The 26,204-nt window shown below is 43.0% G+C and overlaps 2 protein-coding genes, 1 long non-coding RNA gene and 1 pseudogene across 5 annotated transcripts; 2 read left to right on the top strand and 2 right to left on the bottom strand.

The window, feature by feature from the left end:
* CCR4 (C-C motif chemokine receptor 4) lies at positions 1-3,719 on the bottom strand. Of its 2 annotated transcripts, none has more exons than XM_032861414.1 (2): positions 3,631-3,719; positions 1-1,310 (listed from the first exon to the last, which is right to left on the bottom strand). In XM_032861414.1, the coding sequence occupies exon 2, from the start codon at positions 1,261-1,263 to the stop codon at positions 181-183; it is 1,083 nt and encodes a 360-aa protein (XP_032717305.1). In that variant the 5' UTR covers positions 1,264-1,310; positions 3,631-3,719; the 3' UTR covers positions 1-180. The 2 variants fall into 2 exon arrangements, with proteins under 2 accessions (XP_032717305.1, XP_032717304.1); XM_032861413.1 differs by having other exon boundaries at positions 1-1,338; positions 3,631-3,712.
* Positions 3,720-5,484: 1,765 nt separating this feature from the next.
* On the top strand, positions 5,485-5,865 carry LOC116869823 (annotated as a pseudogene).
* Positions 5,866-12,095: 6,230 nt separating this feature from the next.
* LOC116869627 (60S ribosomal protein L39-like) lies at positions 12,096-13,424 on the top strand. Its single transcript, XM_032860912.1, has 2 exons — positions 12,096-12,105; positions 13,255-13,424. The coding sequence occupies exons 1-2, from the start codon at positions 12,096-12,098 to the stop codon at positions 13,422-13,424; spliced, it is 180 nt and encodes a 59-aa protein (XP_032716803.1).
* A 3,075-nt stretch (positions 13,425-16,499) lies between these two features.
* Positions 16,500-25,731, bottom strand: LOC116869822. 2 transcript variants are annotated; one of them, XR_004383110.1, is made up of 4 exons: positions 25,656-25,731; positions 18,557-18,700; positions 17,234-17,306; positions 16,500-16,823 (listed from the first exon to the last, which is right to left on the bottom strand). It is a non-coding gene; the product is annotated as an uncharacterized LOC116869822 (long non-coding RNA). The 2 variants fall into 2 exon arrangements; XR_004383111.1 differs by lacking the exon at positions 18,557-18,700 and having other exon boundaries at positions 25,656-25,730.
* Positions 25,732-26,204: the final 473 nt, after the last annotated feature.

The following is a 26,204-nucleotide window of genomic DNA, read 5'->3' as shown; positions in this document are numbered from 1 at the left end:
AGCTCTTGCTGCGCTGAACTCGCATGTGGCAAGAGGAAAAGCTGACTGTGGGGTGAGGAGCCCATGCTCTGCCGTGGATGTAAGTCTTCTTCCTGCCACTTGCTCAGGAACTCTTACTATAATACAGTTTCAAGCTCTTAACTCTGGGAAGCTCAACTCCATCTTTTGCCTCTTTGTTTTTCACAGGGCATCATGGAGATCGTGATCCCCGGTGGACTGTGTGTAGGAGGAGCTGGGAGTGTCAGGGGCGTAGAGCTGGAGGAGCCTACAGTATTGGCAGCGCATGAACGGCCCCCTGCAGGTTTTGAAGAGCTGTACGATGTACTTGCGGAATTTCTCCCCGAGGAAAAAGTAGATGACTGGATTAAGGCAGCAGTGAACGAAAGCCAGGGTCTCCGTGGCCTGAATGGCGTAGTCCAGGTGCCTTTCAAAGGTGCAGTCCTGAAGGACCCCCAGCTCCACCAGTGTCTCGAGGAAAAGCACCACATTGTAAGGTGCCCAGAACCCCAGGAAGAGGGCCACCACAGCAAAGACCATCCTCACCGCCTTGCTCTTCTTCTCATTTTTGCAGTGCTGCAGTGTCCTGATGATCATGGAGTAGCAGAACAACATGGTGCCCAAGGGAACCACCAATCCGAGAATGTTGATCTCCAGAGAGCTCAGCACCTTCCACCTTGTGGAGTTGAGAGAGTACTTGGTTTTGCAGTAGGTGTGGTTGCGCTCGGTATAACACGTGCTGAATAAAAGGCCTGGAAGGGAGGCCAGTACAGCCACAGACCACGTGGCCAAGCTGGTGATGACCCCGTAAGTCAAGGTCCTCGCTCTCAGGGAGAACACCGCATGCACAATCGCCAGGTATCTGTCAATGCTCATGAGCATGATGAAGAAGATGCCACTGTAAAAACCCACCAAGTATATCCAGGAAATGATCTTGCAGAGACCGAGTCCAAAAACCCACTGGTCTGCAGCATAGTAGCCCCAGAAAGGGAGGGAGAGCACGAAGAGCAGGTCCGAGATGGCAAGGTTGAGCAGGTACACGTCAGTCATGGACTTAAGCCTTTTGTACTTGAACAGGACTAGCACCACCACAGAATTTCCAAGGAGACCAAACAGAAAGACCAAGTAGTAGAGAGGGGGCAGGAAGAGCTCCCCAAACGCTTTGATGCCTTCTTTGGTGCAAGGCTTGGGGATGTTTTCGTAGAGATAGTAATTGCTATAGACGCTTTCATCCAGGGTGGTGTCTGCTATATCCGTGGGGTTCATTTTCAAATCTGCCAGCTCCTCAACTCAGGTCTGAGCCCCACCAGAAGCTAAGAAGGGGAAGAGCAAACAAGATTTCTGTAAGAACAAAACCAAATCGGAATGGTGCTGAATACAGAGGATAGCTGCTTAATATTTTGCCCCAGACCATCGCACAGCCTTCCCAACCTTCCCAAGGGGAACAGTGCCGTCCCACAGAGCAGTGCGGCCAAATGGGAGAACCCTGCCCTTGGGAGTTAGCAGACTCCACGGTCCAGCTCTGCCCCTTTCCTACCCCTCTGAGGGGAGCTTCCGTTCTCTCATTTGCAAGTGGGGACAATAAAACCTCCTTCTCAAGGAGGCGTTTTCAAGGACGCATTTCTAAACAGTAGTCTGGGGTTACTGAATCATTTGTAGGTTCAGCTGAGATTCCCAAGAGTCCTACACCCGGAGCCGCCTTTGTGACATAAAAACAAAACACAAACAAAAAGATGAGAAATCTATGCATGTTCCCCCTTCAGATTATAATTCCCAAAATTCAGTAACTGCTTGGATAATCATTAGGCTACAAGATTGGTCACCTGACTTTATATTAAAATTCTAATTCCTCCTGCAAGCTTGACATAGATTTCAAAGCACATTCCCTGGCATTATTCATTTAATCCTACCCCATGCTCCTGTCCCCTGCCACCCTCCCAACAAAAGTCGGGCACTCTAAGCCAAGCAACCTTACCGAACCATGGTGTAGATGACTCATAAAAGGTTCAGAGAAGTTAAATGAGGCCACACAGCTATATGCAAACCTTTCTCTTGGGGCCTGAATCCCGGTGATGTGCTGGTAAACCAGTTCTGGGGAGGTAGGGAACTCTGATTTACGGTGTTTGCATGTTTCTATAATACAAATACTTCCACAACAGCAAAATTGCAGCTACCAACCACTTCACAGAATTCCTCAATCTTGGGGCACCTGGGTGGCTCAGTTGGTTAAGCAGCTGCCTTCGGCTCAGATCATGATCCCAGCGTCCTGGGATCGAGTCCCACATCGGGCTCCTTGCTCAGCAGGGAGCCTGCTTCTCCCTCTGCCTCTGCCTGCCACTCTGTCTACGTGTGCTTGCTCTCTCGATCTCTCTCTCTCTGACAAATAAATAAAATCTTAAAAAAAAAAAAATTCCTGAATCTTAGCAGTCTTGAGTTGGTGCAAGTTGTCTCCGGCACACACAGCCAAGTCCCACGTCTATTCTAGAACATCACATAAATGGGAACACGCCTGGCCTTCCAGGCCTGGTGGCCCGCTGCTTCTGGGCCAGTCTAATGCTAATGCAGCAGATATGTTTTCAAGGCCCTTCTGAAGACTGCAGTATTCAGATAATTTCACAGTACTCAGATGGTTACTTGAGAGAACTTTCTGGTCTTTTCATCAAAACTGCATGCAAAAATCAGTCCTGTCCACTGAATCCCATCCCCGCCGGAATTAGCCTGACAGATGTCGAAACGGCACATCACAGCCAGAAATGAAATCTCTCTATCTCCCCATTCACCCTCATTTGCTATCTAAATTGGCAGGTGAAGAGATTAAAACCTTCTTAAATTTACACACCTGTTCACATGTGAATCAGAGTAATTCAGGGATGAAGGGCTTTCTGACTCAAGGCTACCTCCTCTTGCTTCCTTCTTAACGGCAGCCTGTGTTCCTTATTACAACAGTGTCCGGTAATTCACGTCGACCTCCTACCTTCCAGCCTCACCACCACATGCATGCCCCAACACTCAAACTACAAACTACATTTGGTTTCTCAAGAAAGCGATTTGGATTTCCTCCTGCAAACAGATCCTGAAGACCGGGGGCATCGCAGGGTCCCTGGAAACAATGTTGTACAATGAATATCGGTTCTAGTTAGATAAAGAACAGTCCTCTCGCCACCATTTTTCCAGTGAAAGTTTAAGGAACAGACGAAGCTGAGGAATTCGGAAATTATCAGGGGAAAAAAAAAAGTAAACACAGCTGGTAAGTGGTGGGAGTCAGCCTTATTTTCTTTCTTGACCTGGGAGTCTTGACAGAAGCAAAAAGCAGAAAAGTGTGTATATTTGACCAAAATTTTCTGTATATCCTAAGCATGTGGACTGGGGCCAGATGTGCACAGCGAGAAAGACCTGCATCTATGAACGCCCATCAGACAAGGGCTTGGAGGATACGAGTAGAAGTAGATGGTGTGTGAGCTCCAAGATAAGATAAGCTGGCTGGGAGCCCCAGAATGCCCAAGACACCTGAGTGTTGGGACTGGGTAGCTGGCCAGCTTACAGCACTTCCAAAGTCCACACACCTGTCTAGTGTCTGGAGAGCATGCGTGGCCTGTGGCCCGAGGCCCTAGGAATGGCCCCGTCCCCACTTACCTTGCTTTCCTGACAGCAGTTCTGAGGCAGGTCCGTGAGCCAGTGCCAGGCTTGCTCGAGAAGTAGAGTGCTGAGAAAGACAGGTGCCTTTGAAGGGCGCGTGGCTTCCTGTGAGCACCAGCTCTATCCTTCACCCAACTATGCTGAGTTCAAGTGGGGTTTTTTTTGATAGAAGCAGCAGAAAACGAGTGACTAAGATTCACTCATTTCCCAAAACTGAAAGCTAGGAAGGTTTGCTCTCTGCTAGATTAAAGAGGAAAATGAAGTAAGTTTTCTTTTAAAAGAGAAATTTCTTGATTTTTAAACATTGATTTGTTGGTTTTTTAATGTAAAAAATTGCCTTTGGCCGGCTCCCTGCAGTAGAAATGATCTATATATTCTGGATCAGCGGGCTGTTCGTTATTTGCAGGTGGCAGGCAACCATGATGGGCTATATCCTCCAATGAGTGGGAATCTGAGGAGGTCAGAGGAGGAGGCCAGACACAGGCAGGAGAAAGGGTAACTAGAGGAGAGAAACATGTATGTGAGTGTGTGTGTCCGGGAGGGACTGGGAGGGCTGTAGTCAACCACGTTTGATAACTGGGTGTAACGTGGCATCCGACAACCTAGCTTCAAGCCCCCTTTGCAACAGGAGGACCCCTGCCCACAGCCCTCTACTTAGAAATCATGGCACTTCCACTGACAGTGGTCGTGGCCGAGTCCCCCTGAGTTTGCATGGCAGTCACAGCAGTCCCAAGTCTTCTGTCCATCATCTCCTCAGCTTCTGCCAGCTTCCAGATGTTTTCCCTCTACTGTCTTCAGTTCGGCTTCGAAGAGCCACAAATGTCATTTTTCCTAAGGAGTTTGCATGAAAAGGGACCAGAGCCAGAGCACTCTTGTCACCCTTTGTTCATTATTACCTCTCCCAAAGGGTCTTTTCAGTTTTTTTTTCTTATCTCACTTCCCCATGAAACTTTTTTTTTTTTTAAGATTTTATTTATTTGACAGAAAGAGAGAGAGAGAGCGAGAGAGGGAACACAAACAGGGGTAGAGGGAGAGGGAGACGCAGGCCCCTTGCCGAGCAGGGAACCTGATGCAGGGCTCGACCCCAGGACCCTGGGATCACGACCTGAGCTGAAGGCAGATGCTTAACAACCGAGTCACCGAGGCATCTCCTCCCCATGAAATTTTAATACTGTTTATGATGTTGTATGCGTATATCAGTGCTTTATACATAAAAAGAGAAGGGTTTGTTTTCACCTCCCCAAACCAGTTTTTGACTCCGTGAGGGCAATACTGCCTTTACTACAAATGCATGAGTTAGAGTGTTGTGTCCCAAGGGGTTCTTTGGCCCCAGGGCACTTGGGTGATATCTGGAGACATTTTCTTTGGGGACAGGAGGAGCTGCTCCTGGCTTCTAACAGGAAGAGGCCAGGAATGCTGCTAAAATCCTACAAGGCAGAGGACAGCCCTCTACGACAAAGAGTGCTCCTCCTGCCCAGAATGTCAACAGAGCTGAGAGACCTGAGCTAGGGCAGCCATCCCAGCGTGTAGCTGGAAAACCAGATTCACAGACACCCTGAGAAAAAGAAATGAAGATCTGTGATCAGATCAGTACGGGGAACTCTGGGCCTGGGTTCAGGTTAAACACCGCTCCGTGCTGCAGCACCCCTGGGGCTTTCCAGTGCCAATATCACTGTGACCTTTGGAAGCAGATATAGAATAAAAAAGCCCCTAACATATTTGACCAGTGAATCTGCGCCCATTATAGAGGGTAATTTATAGAATAAACATATTTTTAGGTTCTGCCACTGTCTTTCTCTTCAACGGGGTGGCCAGCTGGTTTGGCGGAGGCAGCCTTTAAGAGATGCAGAGATGCAGGTCCTCGTGAAGACCCTGATGGGCAAGACCATCATCCTTGAGGCCGAGCCCCGTGACATCATCGAGAATGTCAAAGCCAAAATCCAAGACAAGGAGGGCATCCCACCTGACCAGCAGCAAGCAAATGATTTTGGCAAACAAATGGCTGGAGGATGGCCATACTCTCTCAAACTGAAATATCCAGAAAGAGGCTTCCCTGCCCTTGGGGCTTTGCCCGCAGGGTGACCTCATCAAGCCTCCCCTCTGTACGCTGGCCCAGAAACACAACTGCGACAAGATGGTTGGCCCCAGTGTTCCCTGCACCCCCACTCTGTCACCTACCATAAGAAGTGTGGCCACACCAACAAGCTGTGCCCCAAGAAGAGGGTCAAATAAGGCCCTTTTCCCCACAGGGTGGCCTCCTGCCCTAGCCCAAAGCCCCAGGGCTCCAACAAAGTTTTCTTTTCATTGACTGAAGCAGTAAATAAATAAATAAATCCCCCTATTTTTAAAGGTTTTTATTTATTCATTTGACAGAGAGAGAGAGATCATAAGTAGGCAGAGGCAGGTAGAGAGAGGGGGGAAGCAGGCTCCCTGCTGAGCAGAGAGCCCGAGGAGGGCCTCAAACCAAGGACCCTGAGACCATGACCTGAGCTGAAGGCAGAGCCTTAACCCAGGCACCCTAAATCCCCCTATTTTTTAAAAACACAGAGCCTGGGGAAGCTTCTGGGGCAGCTGGGAAAGCCCCGGGCAAGCCCATGTGAGCACCGTGCCTAAGCTTCTGTGGACCTGGCCTGGGAGGAGGAGTGATTGGGTGTTAGGGTTCTAGAACACGTGATAGGCAGAGGTGCCAATGATCGTGTGTTATCACTGGTCATTGTGGGTCCAGAGATGCTCCCTTGAAAGGCAGTTAATGCTCCCTCAACTCAATCTGCCTGCGTGAGAAGCATCCCGGGTCCGAGGGAGGATGAACGTGACTTCTAGCCTCTGTGTTGGTCGACAGCACTTGCTCTGAGGCCTGCTCCATCTGGCTGTGGATCCCAGTGCCACCAAGTCATAGCTATGTGAACCTCAGTCTTCTCATCTGCAAAAGGGATGATACCGCCTGAGGACTGTGGAGAGGCCCAGCGAGCCAGTGTTGGTGCTAGAGACAGACAAGCACTCCACCATAGCGCTGGTGGTGTTAATCAGTAGATAAAACGCACAGTAATAGCTTTCTTTCATGAAGTAGCTGAGCGTGGTGTGTGGTCCAGAGCCAAGCTAGGAACCCGGAGATATTTGGATACAAACCCAGTGGGCCACATTCCATTTCTGAGTTAGTGCTAAGGTGAAGAGCACATTTCAGGTTTCCAAGTTGCGAAAGTTATTGTCCTGGACAATGTCGGTCTTTCAGTTTGCAAAGTCATAAGGTTAACTGTCCTGGAGAAACACTAAATAGGTTTCCCCCCAGTAGGGGTTTCAAAACTAAGCTATACTCCCACCCACCTCCCCAGAAAGATCACGTATTTAGTCATGTCTATTTCGTAGATGGGGAAATAGGAACCTAGGGAGAGGACAGGTATGCTCAGGGCCACACAGCCAGAGACGCAATCAGTAACACATACACTCTAGATGTTTTCATAGACACCATCTTCCACTGGGCTGAACGAAAAACTCAAACCTGACTAGAGAGGAGCCGACCAGGAAAATACACTCAGGGCAAACCCTCCCCCAGGGCGAGGTTTTGTGTGGCACAGCCCTGGCAGTCAATGGGAAGGAAAGCCGCAACATAAGACTACAGCGCCCTCTGGTGTACCAAACCTTATATCAACACCAAAAACATCCACGTATATTCCCCAGTCCATGCATACCACACCAGCCCACAGGAACCAGCCTATGTGACCCAGGAAACCATGCCCAAGGCCTTCAGGAACAGCTCCGTGGAACTCAGCTGCAGAGCAGTGACAGTAAAACATAAAAGATTTGGGGGCGCCTGAGTGGCTCGGTCAAGCATCTGACTTTGGCTCAGGTCATGATCTCGGGGTCCTGGAATCAAGCTCCACCTCAGGGCTCCTTGCTCAGCGGGGAGTGTGCTGCTCTCTCTTCCTCTCCCCTGCCTCCCCACTCCCACTCGTGCTCTCTCTCTCTGTCAAATAAATAAATTAAATCTTAAAAAAAAAAAAAAAAAGCATCAAAGACCTGGAGTCAGACCCATTACTTTCATTTAAAATGAGAAAAAGCTGCCAGCGAGGGCCTGACAGGGCATTGCACCCAGGGACAGAGCAACAGCGAGCTGGGCCTATAGGGGGTAGCTTATGTTTGACAAGTAGGGTAAGGTTAGTTAATTTTCATGGGTTCTCTGCTGATTGGCTAATTTGGATAATTTGAGGTCTTGGGGCAAAGGAACTGTCCCTAGCTCCCTGGGGTCTGGTCCCAGGGTGATTAGGGCTGTGGACAGTAGTCCCAGAGCCCAGATGCTGATAAGGAAGCTACTGCTCATAAAAGGGAACTGATCAGCCTCTAGCCAGGGCCTCAAAACTGGATCAAGACAGCACTTAAACAAGTCATTTTACAGGGGAGGTCTGAATACACAGACAAAACTTTGATAAGGAAATAGAAAATTGCAAACAATTAAATTACAAATTGATTTTTAAAGAGATAACTAAAACTCCCTGTACATTTGAAAATTAGAAAACACATTTGCATGGAACCCAGACATCAAAGAAAATATCACAATAGAAAATAGAAAACACTTGAAACAGAATGATAATAAAGTATCACTTATCCAAAATAGTGGTACACAGCTGCGGGGGGCCTGAGAGGGTAACTGAGCCCTTACGTATTTATATCAGAAGAGAAGAAAGAATGAAAATTAGTGAGAGCTGTTCAACTGGAAAAAGAAACAGTAGAAAAAGGAATTGTAGAATAAACTCAAAAATGGTAGAGGAAATAAACAATAAGTATAAGCAGAAATTAAACACAATTTGAAAGTAAAATAGACCCACTGAAAACACAAAATTGACAAACCTCTAGGAAGATAGATAAAGAAAAAAAAGGAAACAATCTTGGAACATCCAGGAGATACAAATACAGAGCAGGGAAACAGGAGTCCCTGGGTGGCTCAGTGGGTGGAGGGTCTGACTCTTGATTTCTGCTCAGGTCCTAATCCCAGGATTCTGGGATCAAGCCCTGCATCACGCTCAGTGCTCAGTGCAGAGTCTACTTAAGATTCTCTCTCTCTCTCTGCCCCTCGCCCTCTAATAAATAAATAGATAAATGGATAGATAGTTAATAATTTTTAAAAATCCATCCTAAAATTCATATGGCATCTGAGGAAACCTGAAATGGTCAAACAATTTTGAAAAAGAAGAACAAAGTTGGAGGTCCCACACTTCCTGATTTTAAAACTTATTATAAAGGGCATTGGTTTTATATATATATACATATATGTGTGTATATATATATATATATGTAATAAAGCTACAGCAATCAAAACAATATGATATTGGCATAAAGACACACATATAGACCAATGAACTAGAATAGAGAGCCCAGAAATAAATCCCCACATATATGGTCAAATAATTTCCAAAAAAGGTGCCAGGTTCATTCAATTAGGAAAGGACAAGTCTTTTCAACAAATGGTTCTAGGAAAACTGGATATTCTCATGCAGAAGAATAAAGCTGGATCCTTAGTTTCACCATATACAAAAATTAACTCGAAATAGTTCAAAGACCTAAATATAAAAGCTAAAACTATAAAATTTTTAGAAGAAAACATAGTAAAAAGTCTTCATGACAATGGATTTGACAGTGATTTCTTGAAGATGACACTGAAGACACAGGTAACAAAAATAAAAATAGATAAAAAAACTATACCAAAATTTAAAACTTCTGTGTATCAAAGGACATAATCAACAGAGTAAAAAGGCAGTCTACAGAATGGGAGAAGCTATTTGCAAATTATATATCTGATAAGAAGTAATATCCAAAACACACAAAGAACTGCTATAACTAGACAATAGAAAAAATAACCTGATTAGGTATTGGTGGTACTGGTACAAGGATAGAAAAATAGAAACAGAATAAAGTATTCAGCAATGAACTTCAGTAACTGTTCCAGAGACAGACTATGTTTTTTATTATTTTAAAAATCTCCAATAATGTCCTACTCCCCAGAAACCTTATGTGTGAAATCCCATATGTGAAATCAGCCGGCCACCCTTAACATAACAATATAACTAGAGAGACTGCTAATGGTTAAAACCCAGAGGAGAGCTGTCTCCTCCAAATGCCCCAAGAGATACTTCATCACCTAAGATTACAATTCTTCAGGGCAGAGGCACCTGGGGGGCTCAGTCAGTTGAGTGCCGACTCTTGGCTGGGCTCAGGTCATGATCTCAGGATTGTGGGATCAAGCCCATATCAAGCCCCATATTGGGTTCCTCCCTGGGTGTGGAACCTGCTTAAGATTCTCTCTCTCCCTTTCTCCTCCACCCCTCTCAAAATAAATGTTTTTTAATTTAAAAATTAAAAAAAATAAATAATTCTTCAGGGCATATTCTCTGTACCACCTCCCACCCAACCCAACCAACACACACACAAACCACCAAATCCTGTTTCTGGAATAACCAATTCCCTCCTTCTACCTTTCAGTCAGTCCTGGCTGAGCTTCTTCCTCCTGAATTCAATGTTCTATCTCTTCTTGATTATACACAATTGGAGACACAAAACATATAAACACAGGTTTGTATATTTTTAAAGTATAAACAATTGTAATGTCTCATTTTACATACGAGGGGGACTGTAAGGGAAAGAGAGTAACAGAGACACAGTTACCACGGCACTGGAGAAGCTGACAGGATGAGTTACCATGAGGAAGGGAGTGGGGAAAAAATCATTCCTGTAGCCCTGAGAATCCTTAGGTGGGACCTGGGGAGGCAGTAGGTGGCCTCCCTTACACCCGCATGGGCACAGTGGTTCTCTTGTGAGAACATTCCAAGTAATGCTTCATATGAAATTACATTTTTTTTGAAATTACAGTTATTTTAATCATAAAACCTTTTTCATATAATTCTAAATGTACTGAAAAATAGTAGTTTAATTTAGAACAAAATGACTTTTTTCTTTCTCTGAACATATTTACAGCTTTATATAATATATGTGTGTGTGCACCTCTATGTGTACCTGTATATAAACATACTCATGAATGCAAAGACTACTTATGTGAATAATATTTACACCTATACCAGAAGCTGAAGTAATAAGTAAGGTCATGTAATAAAATCTATCTCGGTGATAAAAATCTATCCATGTAATAAAATCTATCCCAATCACAAAAGTCCTCACCCCTCATCTTTTTAGGATCCAGGCCCATTTTCCTTTATGAGGCATGCATGCATTGTTAACACTCTCGAGATAATATTTCTTTGAGTCCTTTGGCTTTTTAAAAGGGGGAAAGAAGGAGACACATTATGGATAACTGAATGCCGATAAATGACCCCTTTTGCATATAATTGAGAAGTGGGATCAGTTTGGTCAAGGTTCAGTCTAAGCTGAATTATGAAAATTAAGAAAATGTGAAATCATCCACATTTTATTACACAATATCAAAATATCACTGTACTAGTTTTCTGATGTGGCTGTAACAAATTATCACAAACTAAGTGCTTAATCAACATGAATTTATTACAATTCTGGCAGTCTGACCGAGATCAGAAATCATTTTCTAACTGGGGGTTAGTAGGGCCAGTTTCTTCTAGAAGTTCTAGGAAAGAATCTGTTTCCTTGCTTTTGCCAGCTCCTGGAGACCACCTACATTTGCTGATCATCTCATGATCTCTTTGTCTCCAAAGCCAACAGTGTATCGTCTTCTCACCTCTCACTCTTTTTATAATGACCTTTGTGATTACACTGAACCCATCAGATAATCCAGAATAATCTCCCTATCTCAAATCAAATGTACGGAATACCTTTGGAATGTAAAGGAAAACATTCATAGTTTGTGGGATTTAGGATATAAACGTCTTTAGGGACCATTATTCTATTTACCAAATCATATTCAGTAATATCATCATCGATCTCATCAGAAGACTAAGTATTGAGAAACTGTCATTGTATAGTAGCAGATACAAGTTTTCCAAGATTACAGTGTTCACCTGAAAGTTCCCACTTAATCATTAGCAATAAATACTGTCAGCTGTTTTACTTGAAATAACAGGCTCACTTCATTCATTTTCAATAAAATGTCTACAAAATACTTACTTGGATAGTTATACATTGTAAGTCATTCAGGTAAGATGGAATTCCATGTGAATAAGGATAGAGGTAACAGAATCAGTTTTCCTGCTTCATCGGGAGATGCTGAGGTACAACTGGCACTGGGATCACTTGAGAGAGGTGAGGAGAGTACAATTTTGTGTACTACCTCAATTTGTCTAAAGGTCCCAGTGGCTTTACCCCATTCCTTTTGTACCATCAGGACAAATATTACTTGAGTGAAAAGGATAAAGTTATAGTGTTATTATGAATGTAGTTTTGATATCAAGAATGCCCTGGACAGGGTCACAGAGATCTGCTGTCTGTCACCCCCAAGGGACTTAAGACCACTCTTGGAAAATTGCTATTTTTGGGAAAATTGCCACCGGATGGCAGCAGGTACAGCAGAATTTCGCCGTTTACGCTGACCGTGATTTAAGAAAGTTATTTCAGGATAAATTTAAAATTCTGTCTTTAAAGCTCAAAGACAGTATTTCTTTCCAGAAAATATACTTTGAAATATGTAACAGAATTCTGGGAAACAAGTGCTATTTAAGCTCGCAACTCAAACAAATATACTTTTGCTTGAGACAACCTCACACTGTAGAGTGAAGAAGGGCTGTGAGCCTGCTTCTCATTTTGTCATTCTTACTAACAGCTTTGATAATGTTAATTTGGTCATTTTATTAAATAAAACCAAACTTAAATATTCTACCAACTGGAATTAAAATTGCAGAGTTTGCCTACAGAAAGGATCATGTCTAAAGTTTAATGAAGCTCATTTTTTTCTTCTGAAGGTTAGATCATTGGGACACCTGGCTGGGTCGGTGGGAGGAACATGCAACTCTTAATCTCAAGGTCTTGAATTCCAGCCCCACGTTGGGTGTAGAGATTACTTAAATATTTTTTAAAACAATTTTTTTAAAGGTTACAGATCAGTCTTTTGTTTTCCCTTTCTCTTTATTAAATCTATCAGAGCTCTCAGGAAGAGCTCAACAAAGAAAAAAATTCATATCCATTGGACCTCAGCATCTCCATTCATCTTAAGGTTTTTCAATTAATGCATTTTTTATCTACTGCACAGAGAAAAGGTTTTGAGTTTTATTTATAAAACATCAAGTTTTGGGGCACCTGGGTGGCTCAGTGGGTTAAGGCCTCTGCCTTCGGCTCGGGTCATGATCCCAGGGTCCTGGGATCAAGCCCCGCATGGGGATCTCTGCTCAGCAGAGACCCTGCTTCCCTTCCTCTCTCTCTGCCTGCCTCTCTGCCTACTTGTGATCTCTGTCAAATAAATAAATAAAATCTTTTAAAAAAAAAATCAAGTTTTCATGATGAAAATCATGAATGATCCTGGAAGGCATGAGATGCAACAGTGGAGTAAATATTAGTAAACACTTATTTCTGAAGGAAAATTAGCCTAATAAAACAAAAATAAATTGCATAATTTGGAAGATAAGTAAATATGAGGTAGAATTAAAATATCATTCGAAGATAAAACGTAAGCCACCTGGAGCTCTTTCTTTCGCTCTGCCATCGTGGTGTGTGCAGCTGACTTCTTCAAAACAGCTTCTCATAAGACTTTTGGGCTCAAGGGATTCCTGACCAAGAAACAAAACCAGAATTGTCCCATTCCCCGGGGGATTCAGATGAAAATTGGTAATAAAATCAGGTATAAGTCCAAGAGGAGGCACTGGAGAAGAGCCAAGCTGGGTCTGTAAGGGATCACACATGAGATGACACATGTATTTATGCTGCATGAAAGGTCACACGCTCATATCCTGTCACTCTGTAAACATCACTTCCAGGTAGATGTTTACATGTTTTATTGGGGAAATGACTTCTTTGTTACTACACTTCTGCTCTAGTATGTTGGCTCGGTGATAAAAATGTGAGAACTTTCATTTGAAAAATAAAATAAAACAAACAGGAGAATGATCAGAACTAAAGTGTTCCACATTTTAAAAGTCCTATATTAAAACTTTATTAGTTAACTTTGTAGTTTAAATTTTAAGGGAAAACTCTAAAAGGATAGAATATAACCCCGCCCCTTTTTTTAAAGTTTTTATTTATTTGTCAGAGAGACAGAGTGCGTGAGCAGGGGGGAGAAGCAGGCAGAGGGAGAAGCAGGCTCCCCACTGAGCAAGGAGCCCAATATGGGACTCGATCCCAGGACTCTGGGATCATGACCTGAGCAGAAGGCAGAAACTTAACCGACTAAGCCATCTAGGCGTCCCTAGAATATAACATTTTAAATAAAAGAAAAAATATAAAGAATAAAAGTGTCTCCATTCAAAAGTACTATCACTACTTAAAAGACAGAATATTGGGGTGCCTGGGTGGCTCAGTTGGTTAAGCGTATGTCTTCGGCTCAGGTCATGATCACAGGGTCCTGGGATCGAGCCCCGCATTGAGCCCTGCATTAGCATGGAGCTCCCTGCTCAGTGAGAAATCTGCTTCTCCCTCTCCCCCCTGCCTCTCTCCCTGCTCATGCTCTCTCTTCCACTCATGCTCTCTCTCACGCTCTTGCTCTCTCTCAAACAAATAAATCTGAATACAAAACAAAATGGAAAACCATAATCTCACTCCGTCTGTTTTCAAATTGAATGGTAGCTCCCCCTCTGAGCACAGTAATGCAGATGTGTCCAAGGCTTCATCTAGTAGGTTCCACATCCTTTTTTTTTTTTTTTTTTTTTTTTTTGAGCTCCTGATGGTTTTCTGCTGCCCCAAAGGCCAGTCTTCCTCTTCCTCCAAGCACACAGGGCTAGCTGAGCCAGCCTGTAGCACCGTTTCTTTGGATTTAACCCTGACAATTCTTCCTCCCAACCAAGTGAGGATAAAAGACACTAGTGAATTTCCTCTTTGCATCCAAGGAACTTTATATGATACACAAGTACCTTTCTTCAAAACTTGAAGAAATAAAACAGGCAGTTTTATCTTATGATCAACTGTTTCAGTGTGAAGTCAAGAGGAGGTCAGTGTTCATCAAAGAACAAATCCAATCACCTCAAATGGATGGACGGTTAATGAAACATCTTAGTTCTCCCAAGCACAACCCTTTGATGCCAGAAGAGACCCAGACCCCAATGGCCTTATCCCCACCCAGCCCATGTTACAGTTAGACAGAGACTCACTGAGGGGAAGAAACTGCCCAGGGCATCAGCCAGAAGTGTTTTTATCCCATGAGGCAGATTTGGGAGGGTGGGGGTGGTAAGCCTTGGTCACCCTGTAGCCCACCCTGCAGTGTGTACCCTGGTGCTCTAAGGGAATGAGGCTTGGTCCTCCCACTGACCTCTGAGCCTCTGAACACCAACCTCCCTTACCCCAACCCCAACACAAAACCCAGTAGCTGGTCAGCAAGGAGGAAGAGAAAATATGTGGGCCAGTGGATAACTGCTGAAAGGCCTTTTTCTCTCCAGTCAGCTCACAGGGGACCCCATCTGAATGGCACGTGGAGGGTGCGAGCCTTGCAGCCTATCAGAGCCAAGCAGGAGCCACCAGGATGAGCCTCAAAGGGGTTGTGCTGGGTAGGGTGAGCAATGCCTTCAAACATGGCTCAACACTGAGACCAGTAGGAGAGGAGAAACAGCTGCCGCTGTTGCCAGCAGTCACCCCGGCAGTAGAGCTCCTTGTCCCATTGCCCTTGCTTCCATCTTAACCCTTGGGTGAATGGAACAACTTGGGAGAGTTTAGATGAGAGTATATGGTTGATCCAACATTGCTCATCGCTTTCCTCAAATTTCTCCAATAAAGAATGCCAAAAACTAGATCAGGGCTGGGGAAACACTCCTGCCTCTTTTTTTTTTTTTTTTTAAAGATTTTATTTATTTGACAGACAGAGATCACATGTAGGCAGAGAGGCAGGCAGAGAGAGAGAGAGGAGGAAGCAGGCTCCCCGCAGAGCAGAGAGCCCGATGTGAGGCTCGATCCCAGGACACTGGGATCATGACCTGAGCCGAAGGCAGAGGCTTTAACCCACACTGAGCCACCCAGGCGCCCCACACTCCTGCCTCTTAATCATTGCTGTACCTAATTAGTAGAAACATATATGTAACCAAGTAAACTTATGAGTTTACTTGTTGAATCAATTATGGAGACCAATTTCAATGACTTTGGTCCGGAGATAGACTTTAGGAAGTCCCCCAAATTGCCCTACTCCCCAGGCTGTAGCCCTGTTGGTGAAATTGCAGTTGTTTGACCCTGGGAACCACTATTTAAAAAAAAAAAAGAAAAAAGAAAACAATGGGAGACTGTTGATGAGCAGCAGAGTTTCCATGGAACAGCAACTAGAGATCAAAGAAGAAGGGTCCTTTCCATACAGCTAGATACTAACATGTTTTATCACCCCAGGATTACAATTCTGCAGAGCGCATACTCTGAATACTCCCATTCCCCTTCCCCAGGACTACCACCCAACACACACACACACACACACACAAGGTCCACCCTCCAACCCTGACTTTCTACCTTTAGGTCCGTCAGCCCTGGATGAGCTTCTTCTCTCCTTTTTTTTTAAGCAGATTTTTTAAAAAAGATTTTGTTTGACAGAGAGAGAGATCACAAGTAGGCAGGGAGGCAGGCAGAGAGAGAGGGGGAAGCAGGCTCCCTGCTGAGCAGAGAGCCCGATGCGGGACTCAATCCCAGGACCCTGAGATCATGACCTGAGCCGAAGGCAGAGGCTTAACCCACTGAGGCACCCAGGCGCCCCAGCTTCTTCTTCTCCTTAACCGGAGGTTCTATCCCTTCCTTGTTACACACAGTTGTAGGCAGAAAACACACAAATTCACATCTGTTTATTTAAAGAGTATGTTTTTATCTCAGCATGCAAATAAGTTGGGAAATGGCAGTACACTCAGTACAAGCCATTTTTATACTGCCATTTTATATATGAGAGAGGAGTAAAGAGTATCACAGGAATTACTACTACAGAGAGTGAGTTACCACGGCCCTCAAGGCGACATGTGGAGTCAACATGAGGAAGGAAGTTGGAAAAAACAAATTTTACTCCTGTAGCCCTGAGAATCCTTAAGTGGGACCTGGGGAGGCAGCAAGTGGCTGTGGAGACCGGAAAACAGGCTGCTGAGGGGCACCATGCTCTGTCACTGCCATATTTTTTTGGTCTAGGGGAAAAGGAAAAACAAAAACAAATGTCAGAAAATAATGGCATCATAATGACCCAAATAATGGGGCCTCAATGTGCAAAACTCAGGCTTGCAAAAAAGGAAAATGAGACTATTGGGAAGCAGTGGGAGAAACTCGAGGCCGTATTCCTTTAGGGTTACTCCCTCCTCCTCACTGTCCCCAGCTGTCAAACACTGTCTCTCCCATCCCTGAGGAACAGATACCCCTTTTCTCACTCTCCCCCAGCCTCCTCCAGCCTGCCACTTCCCTGACACTCCCACATCAGCACTCAGTCCCAGAATATGCTCACATGTTAGCCCCACAGGCTCAGGACTGGGATGTACTAAGCCTCCCTGAGCCAGAATTCAACGTAGAGAGGGAGATGGAATTGGAATGGCTGAGCATTTACCTTACACCCACATGGGCACCGTGGTTCTCTCGTGCCATAATAGTTGAGAACATTCCACGATAAGAAGTGATATCTAATATAAAACAAAATACATTTTTAATCAAAAAACATTTTTCATATGTTATCAAAGGTACTTTAAAACAAAATGTAGAGGGGTTCCTGGCTGGCTCGGTTGGTAGAGCACATGACTCTTGATCTTGGGGTTGTAAATTCAAGCCCCACATTGGGTATAGAGATTATTTTAAAATAAAAAAATCTTCAAAAAGAAGTTATGCAGTGAATATTAACTTTTGGGGTGCCTGGGTGGCTCAGTCATTAAGCATCTGCCTTTGGCTCAGGTCATGATCTCGGGGTCCTGGGATTGAGCCCCGCATCTGGCTCCCTACTCAGTGGGAAGCCTGCTTCTCCCTCTCCCACGCCCCCCCCCCACTGTGTTTCCTCCCTCACTGTCTCTCTCTGTCAAATAAATAAATAAAATCTTATTTTAAAAATAAAATATTAACTTTTGCCCTTTTCTGAAAATATTTAAACTTCATGTAATAACAAAAAAAGATAGTGAAGATATTATCAAGCAAAAGTGTGTGCGTGTGTGTGTTAGCGTATGTGTGTGTGTGCCTATATACATATACGTTGGGTACAAAAATTATTACATAAGCAATCCTCACCTACACAATGGCTGAACTATAATAATCAAGTGTAATAAGAGTTATCCATGGTACAATAGTAGTCTCGATCGTAAAACCCTGCTCCTTTTTAAGTTTTTTGAAACTGGGCTCATTTTACTTTATGAGACAAACATACGATGTTAGCAATTCTAAGATGAATTTGAATATCTTGGTTTATTTAAGGAGACAATGAAGAGGTGTTGTAATCAGTTACTGAGTGCTGGAAAAGGATCATTCCTGCACGTAATTGAGAAGTGGAACTGATTTGGTCCAAAGTGTCGCTCAAGCTACATTAAGCATATTTTAACACACAAAACTGATTTTTGAATCATGAAACAGGGGTGTCTGGGTGGCTGAGTCAGTTAAGTGTCCAACTCTTGATTTCGGCTCAGGTCACGATCCCAGGGTTGTGAGATCAAGCCCTGCATCAGGCTCAGCACTGGGCGTGGAGCCTGTTTGGGATTTTCTCTCTCCCTCTCCTGAGGCCCCTCAACCGCCTCTCTTTTTCTTAAAAAAAATTTTAAAATAGAATCATGAAACAACGAAATGCATTTTCCACTTTGAGAGTAACATCATTTATTCATGGGCAAATCTGCTAATCAACTAAGTTTTGCAAATAAGGGAATAACCACATTAGAATTATACTATTAAAACTCACCCATTTGATATGTTTTAAAATGCTTTAGCTTCTTTCAGCTTCTCTAAGAGTTTCTGTCTGGTGCTTCTATTGCCTCCAGAACTGTCACTCCAAACTCACTGTCACATCCTCATCTGCATACTAGGACGTCTCATGGGTTGTGTGCTATGAAGTAATGTAAGCAGTTTTTAGTTCAATCTTATTTTCTACCTAACATTTCGATTCAGAAGTTCAAAATGAATTTGGAAGACCCAAAGAATATCATCATTCTTAGATGTGTGGAAAATTTATATATGAAAATATATTCCTTCTCATGAAATTGAGAGCCAAGTTTCAGAATTCTTACATAGGATCACCAACAATATCAAGATGATCACCAACAATATCTTTCCCATGCACCTTATGATTTAGCAGTCAGTTTATTATATAGAGCTTGGACTATCTGGGGAGAAAATCTTACTTTAACCTAAACCTAGAAAAATTCACATAATTAGTTTCATGATAAAGATATTACCCCAGTTGGGGTGCCTGGGTGGCTCAGTGGGTTAAAGCCTCTGCCTTCGGCTCAGGTCATGATCCCAGGGTCCTGGGATCAGGCCCTGAGTCCAGCTTTCTGCTCAGTGGGGAGCCTGCTTCCCCACCTCTCTCTATCTGCCTACCTGTGATCTCTGTCAAATAAATAAATAAAATCTTAAAAAAAAAAAAAAGATATTACCCCATTTGTTACATCATAGGGCAGATCTTTATTACTGTTCTTGCCCCTAAGCTAAAATGTAATACTACATTTTGGCAGTTATTTTAAGAGCCATAGCCTGATTGATTAAAAGCATGTATCTCCTTGTTATCACAGAGTTCAGAATTAAAAAGTTAAAAACAGATATAATGTACTCATTTAAAATAAACTGAAAGTTGGGACACCCAGGGGGCTTAGTCAGTTAAGCATCCGACTCTTGATTTCAGCTCAGGTCACCATCTCAGGGTCGTGAAGACTGAGCCCCGTGTCTGGCTGTGTTGGGTGTGGATCCTGCTTACGATTCTTTCTCTCTCCCTCTGCCACACACACCCCTGCTTGTGTGTGCACGCAAGTGTTCTCTCTCTCTCTCAAAATTAATGAGGCACTTGTTGTAATGAGCACTGGGTGATATATACAACTGATGAATCACTAATTCTACTTCTGAAACTAACTAAATAAATAAACTCAATGTCATATATGAAAACTAAATACTAATATTGAGTTGGGCCAAAAATTTGTATGTGTATATGTATAGTATAGTGGTTCCCAAAATGTGGTTCTAGGATCCCTGATGTGCTCCAACATTCTTTCAAGGGGTCCGATATTTTTGTAATACTACTAAGTTAAATAATTTTAACTTTTCTTTCTCTAAAAAGTATATAGTGAGAGACTCCTGGCTGGCTCAATTGGAGAAACATGCGACTCTTATTTTTGGTGTCATGAGTTCGGGCCCCACATTGGGTGTAGAGATTACTTACATTTTTTTTTTAAAGGATACTACCACAAAAGTAAAAAGAGAAGCCACAGAATGGGGAAAAAATATTTGTAATTCATATATCTTGATATGGGACTTGTATCCAGAAAATATAAAAATGTTGGGGCGCCCGGGTGGCTCAGTGGGTTAAGCCGCTGCCTTCGGCTCAGGTCATGATCTCAGGGTCCTGGGATCGAGCCCCGCATCGGGCTCTCTGCTCAGCAGGGAGCCTGCTTCCTCCTCTCTCTCTGCCTGCCTCTCTGCCTGCTTGTGATCTCTCTCTGTCAAATAAATGAATAAAATCTTTAAAAAAAAAATGTTTATGACTCAGTAAGAAGACAAATAACCAAATATAGTATAGGGAAAGGAGCTAATACACATTTCTCCAAAGAAGAGATACAAACAGCTAATTGACGTGAAAAGATATTCAACATCATTAGCCATTAGGGAACTGTAAATCAAAACTCCAATGATTTACAACTTCACATCCTCTAGGATGATTATAAACAAAAAAACAAATAGTAAGAACTGTTGGCAAGGACTGACGAAATTGGAATCCCCATATGTTATTAGTGGGAATGAAAAATGATGCAGCCACTTTGGAAAACAGGCAATTTCCCAATTAAAAAGAATTACCAGGGGCACCTGGGTGGCTCAGTCATTAAGTGTCTTCCTTCGGCTCAGGTCATGATCCCAGGGTCCTGGGATTGAGCCCCGCATCAGACTCCCTGCTCAGCGGGAAGCCTGCTTCTCCCTCTCTCACTCCCCCTGCTTGTGTTCCCTCTCTCACTGTCTCTCTGTCAAATAAATAAAATCTTAAATATATATATACATTAAAACATAAGTGAATAAAAAGGGTTACCATATGACCCAGCAATTCCACACCTAGGTATACACCCAAGAGAATTAAAAACATATACCCACATAAAAACTTGCACACGAAGGTTCATAGAAACATTATTCATAGTAGCCAAAATGGAGTAAACAATCTAAATGTCCCTGAAGTAATGAGTAGATTAAAATGTAGTATATCCATACCATGGAATAATAGTCAACTATAAATAGGAATAAAATACTACTACATGTCACATCATGGATGAGCCTTTAAAACATTATGACAAGTGAAAAAAAAAGTCAGTCACAAAAAAACAGGTATTATTCCTGTTTTATATATGTCCAGAAGAGGCAAATCTATATAAAGGCAGAAAGATGGTTATATAGGGTTGGGGCAGAAAAGAGTGAGAGAATAGTGAGTGACTGCTAACGGGTATGAGGTTCCTTCTGGAGGTGATGAAAATGTTTCTAAAACTGTAATAATTGGGGGAGGTGGGTGAAGGGATGGGTTAAATGGGTGATGGGTATTAAAGAGGGCATTTGCAGTGAGGAGCACTGGGTGCTGTATGTAAGTGTTAAATCACTAAATTCTACTCCTGAAACTAAAAAATAAAATTGTGATAATCATTGCACAACTCTTTGAAAATACAAGAAGCCACAGAATTGTACATTTTAAAAAGCTGAATTTAGTAGTATGTGAATTACATCTAAATGAAACTATTAAATATATACAAAAGTCAGCACCCCTATTATGACATGATCTGTCCTTAATATTCTAACTTCATTTCCCACTATCTCCCCTTTCTTTCCAGTCTACCTTTACTTCAAAGATGCCAAGCACGTTGCTGCCTCAGGTCTTTTACATTTGGTGTTTCCTGCTTCAAATACTTGTCTTTCAGATATGTAAACTGTCTCATTCCCTTCAAGTTTTTACCAAAAAATTACTTTCCCATTGTTATCCAAATGAAAAATTCAACCCCCTTATACGCTCTCTCAATCTTCACTCTGCTTTTCTTTTTCTTCACATTTTTTGATATTTAAAATACTAAATATTCTATTTTCTTACTTATTTTCTCATACTTTTATCTCTTCTTGGCCTTTTGGCAAAGACCAAGTGTTATTTTCTCATACTTTTAAATATTAGCTAAATGAGTGTAAAAATTTTGCCTGATTGTTAAATACTATACATTCAGCACATAGAACAACATCATACATACAGAATCTCAAAACTGTATGTTGAGAGCATATCTTTACAATATAAGTGGTTTATATATAAAGGTATAAGAAAAACACTAAGACTTCAATATTGGGGAAAAGGAAAAAAGGTAACTCACAAAAAAGGAAATGCAATTAGTAAAAAATCATGACAGAATAATTTCAATATTACAGCAAATGGAAAATGTAAAAAGTTATCTGAGATACCATTTTAGTCTATCATATTCACCATAGTTTAAATGGTAATAAAATCATGCTAATGCTATGTATCAAATGTCTTAAAATGATCAAGTAATCCCATTTCTGGTTATCTTTCTTTCAAAACAATCCAGGGGCTCAGATGGTTAAGCATTCGACTCTTGATTTCGGCTCAAGTCATGATCTCTGGCTCAGAAGACTGAGACCTGTGACTGGCTCCAAGTCGGCAAGGAGTTTGCTTGAGGATACTCTCTCTCCTCTCCCTCTACCCCTCTCCGCCCCCACCCACTCAGGTCACACTCTCTCTAAACTAAATTTTTTACAAAAAAAAAAAAAAAAGAAGAGCGCGTGGGTGGCTCAGTCAGTTAAGCATCTGTCTTCAGTTCAGCTCAGGTCATAATCCCAGGGTACTGGGATTGAGCCCCGCATCTGGCTCCCTGCTCAGTGGGAAGCCTGCTTCTCCCTCTTTCTCTCCCTTGCCCCTCCCTGGCCCCTCTCATGCTCTCTCTCACGCATGTTCTGTTTCTCTAGTAAATAAAAATTCTTAAAAAAAAAAAAAAAAAAGGAAAGGAAAAGAAAACAATCCAAAGACAGAAATGACTTTATGTACAGATGAATATAGAATGCCAAAACAGAGAAAACAAATGAAATCCCAACAATAGTGAAACACTTAAACTGAGGAACAACAACTATATTAAGTTATCAAAATTATATTTCTAAGGCACCTGGCTGGTTCTGTTGGTAGAGCATGCAACTCTTGATCTCAGGGCTGTAAGTTCAAGCCCCACGTTGGGTGTAAAAGGATACTTAAAATAAATCTTTTTAAAGAAATTATGTTTCTGAAGATTATATATAATAAATGAAAATGCTTACATATGTAATGAAACAAAACACACCATAAAGCTCTACAAAGTGATCATACTATATAATTAAACTATAATGACTTGATTGAATATCACAGAGCCACAAAGAAATTATGATACTGCTACAGGGCAATTTACCAATTTAAAATGCACATATACTTTCAAATATAAATCTTTTCCTAGAAATTCAAGGTGTGACCAATTCTCCTACATAAGAATTTTCATTCACTGATTCAACAACTTATACTGAGCATCTCTTACATGATTGGCAGTGTGCTGGACAATGGGGATTTAAAGATGAATTATTATCTCAGGATAAAAGACCATAGATCAGTGGGGGAGGTAAAGAAAGGATAGCATAATATTTGGAAAAGAGTTGGATAGAATTTTGTTCTACAGTTGAAAAGTAGCTGTTAACAATGTTTTCTGAGAAAGTCGATATTTGGGAGCTATATTGGCCAGATAAAGAATGCATAAGCTAAAGACTATTTCCCAAGGTAAAGAAAACCATGGAGCCAGAGGGAAGGAGTGGAAAAAGGACAGACATTTTTTTTTAAAGATTTTATTTATTCATTTGAGAGAGAGAAAGACAGAGCACAAGCAGGGGGAGGGGCAGAGGGAGAAGGAGAAGCAGACTCCCGGATGATCAGGGAGCTGGACGTGGGGCTCAATCCCAAGACCTGGACATCACAATCTGAGCTGAAGGCGGACGCTTAGCCGACAGAGCCACCCAGGTGCCCTCCAGGACAGACATCTTGTTTGAAGATCGTAAAAAGTTTATTGTGGCAGAGCATAATAATGGTAATTGAGAGGTAATCGTTCTCACATTGAGATGAAGAACATGGATAAAAACAGAATCCTATATATATTTTATGTTTAAAAAAATAAAATTAATAAAAAAAGTAAATAAAAGTTAATTGATTAATTAATTAAAAAACAAAAACAGAATCCTACCAGATGAACTACTGTTTACTTCATGATAAACACTTTACTAAGCATATATCTACTGTTTGTTTCTGAGGTAGTTTGTTTCACCATCTTTCATATGCTGATAGGGAGCCTGAGATAGGCACAGATTAGCAGCCATGCCAACAGCATAAAGCTGGTAAGTGATGGGAGTCTAGATTAATACCCAGTGCCTGAGCTCTGAGCTATCTTTTCTTCTCCTCAGATCTGGCTAAGAAGAGTCAGCCCATATCACTTCAGGACCCCAACCTCTCCCGAAAACAAGTATCGATACATGCAAAAATTTGACCAGACTGCAAAGTAATTAAGCCAAATGAAAAATGATGGTCTAGGGATGCCTGGGTGGCTCAGTTGGTTAAGTGTCTGCCTTTGGCTCGGGTCATGATCCCAGGGTCCTGGGTTCAAGCCCCACGTCCGACTCCGTGCTCAGTGGGGAGCCTGCTTCTCCCTCTGCCTGCTCCTCCCCATGCTTGTGCTTTCTCTCTCTCTGACAAATAAAATCTTAAGAAAAAAGAAAAAGAAAAAGAAAAATCTGGGTCTCAAAAGATTACAAACTATAAGATTCCATTTTTATAACATCTTCGAAATGACAAAATTACAAAGACTAAGACCAGGTTAGTGGTTGTCAGGTGTTCTCTCATGTGGCCCTTAGAAACATTCTATGAGGTACAACTCCCATTTCCTTGGTATCTTTTGAGTTTCTGATGGTTTTCGTCTACCTCAAAAGTCATTCTTTCTTTTCTTCCAAGAACGCTGCTACAGCTCCTTCTTGGAGGTTAATCCTAGCAGATCTTCCTTCCAATCAGTTAAGGATAGTAGACACCAGCCAATTTTATCTTTGCACTCAAGGGACCTTATATAGGCTCACACACAATTTTTCTCAAGCTCTTTAGAGCCAAATATGCATTACTTTCTAATTATTAACAAATGTATCATGTGAAGTCAAGAAGAGACCAAAATGGGACGCCTGGATGGCTCAGTCGGTTAAGTGGGCTCAGGTCATGATCCCAGGATCCTGGTATCCAGCCCCGCGACAGCATCGGCTCTCCGCTCAGCTGGGAGCCTGCTTCTCCCTCTACCTGCCGCTCCCCCCCCTTGTGATCTGTCATTCTTTCACTCTGACAAATAAATAAAACCTTAAAAAAAAAAAAAAAAAAAAAAAGAGGCCTAATGTTCCTCAAAGGGCAAATGCAATTACTGCAAAGGGGATCAATGGCTGATTACCGATCTTAATCCTCCCTGGCCCTCCATAAACCTCAGAAGCCAGGTAAGATTTGGGCTCCAACAGCCCCGCCCACACCCCTCAGTCCACCCCCAGCTACTGAGTCACTGAGGGGGTAAAAGGGCACAGGGTCCCCAGCCAGGGGATTCCTATGCCCTGAGGCAGATTGGAGGATGGGGGGAATGAGTTCAGGTCACAAGACAGTTGACCCTCAGCAGGACTGCTCTCCAGCCTTCCAGTGCTCCAAGGCAGGTGAGAGCTGCTGCCTGGGGCCCATGGCCTCCTCTTACCCACATCCCAGAGACTGGTTGCCCGCCGCTCCCCAGCCCAGTTACCTGTCAGTACCCAACGAGCCTGAAAAGGAACACGGTGGCAGTGGGCAGTTAACGGTTGCCTCAGCTCTCAGGTCGCAACTGGGGGCGCATCTGAGCACGTGCTTAGCACAGCCAATCAAAGGCAAGGGAGGACTGATGGCCGCCTCTGAGTGGCTGGCCTGAAGGCGCGAGATTCACAGCCAATCAGAGCCAGATGAGCTCGAAGTTGCGCCTCCCGGGGGCGCGTCCTTCGACATCCTGCCCAGACAACTGCGGAAGGGACGTTGGGGTGACGTGCTAGGGGTGCCAGCCTTGTGGCCAGTGAAGGCCAAGAAAAGGCAAGTCTTAGGGGTTCACGGGCGAGAGCCACGGGAACATCTACAGGTCTCACCCTTATGCTCTGTCAGGCCTCAGCGCTGAGAATAAATAATAGGAGGCTGAGAACTACATAAGATCCAGCCTGTTTCACGCTGTTCCTTCTGCCATAGATACCCTCTTGCGTTCCTTCCCAGTTGACTTCAGTTCTTCATCCAAAGACCAACTCAACGCCACTTTCTCCCTAAGCTTCCA

This window comes from Lontra canadensis, unplaced genomic scaffold (assembly GCF_010015895.1).
Source record: "Lontra canadensis isolate GAN:19392208 unplaced genomic scaffold, GSC_riverotter_1.0 scaffold20, whole genome shotgun sequence".
Classification (NCBI taxonomy): domain Eukaryota; kingdom Metazoa; phylum Chordata; class Mammalia; order Carnivora; family Mustelidae; genus Lontra; species Lontra canadensis.
The sequence above is the reverse complement of the archived record's forward strand: the minus strand, read 5'-3'. Positions and strand labels throughout refer to the sequence as shown.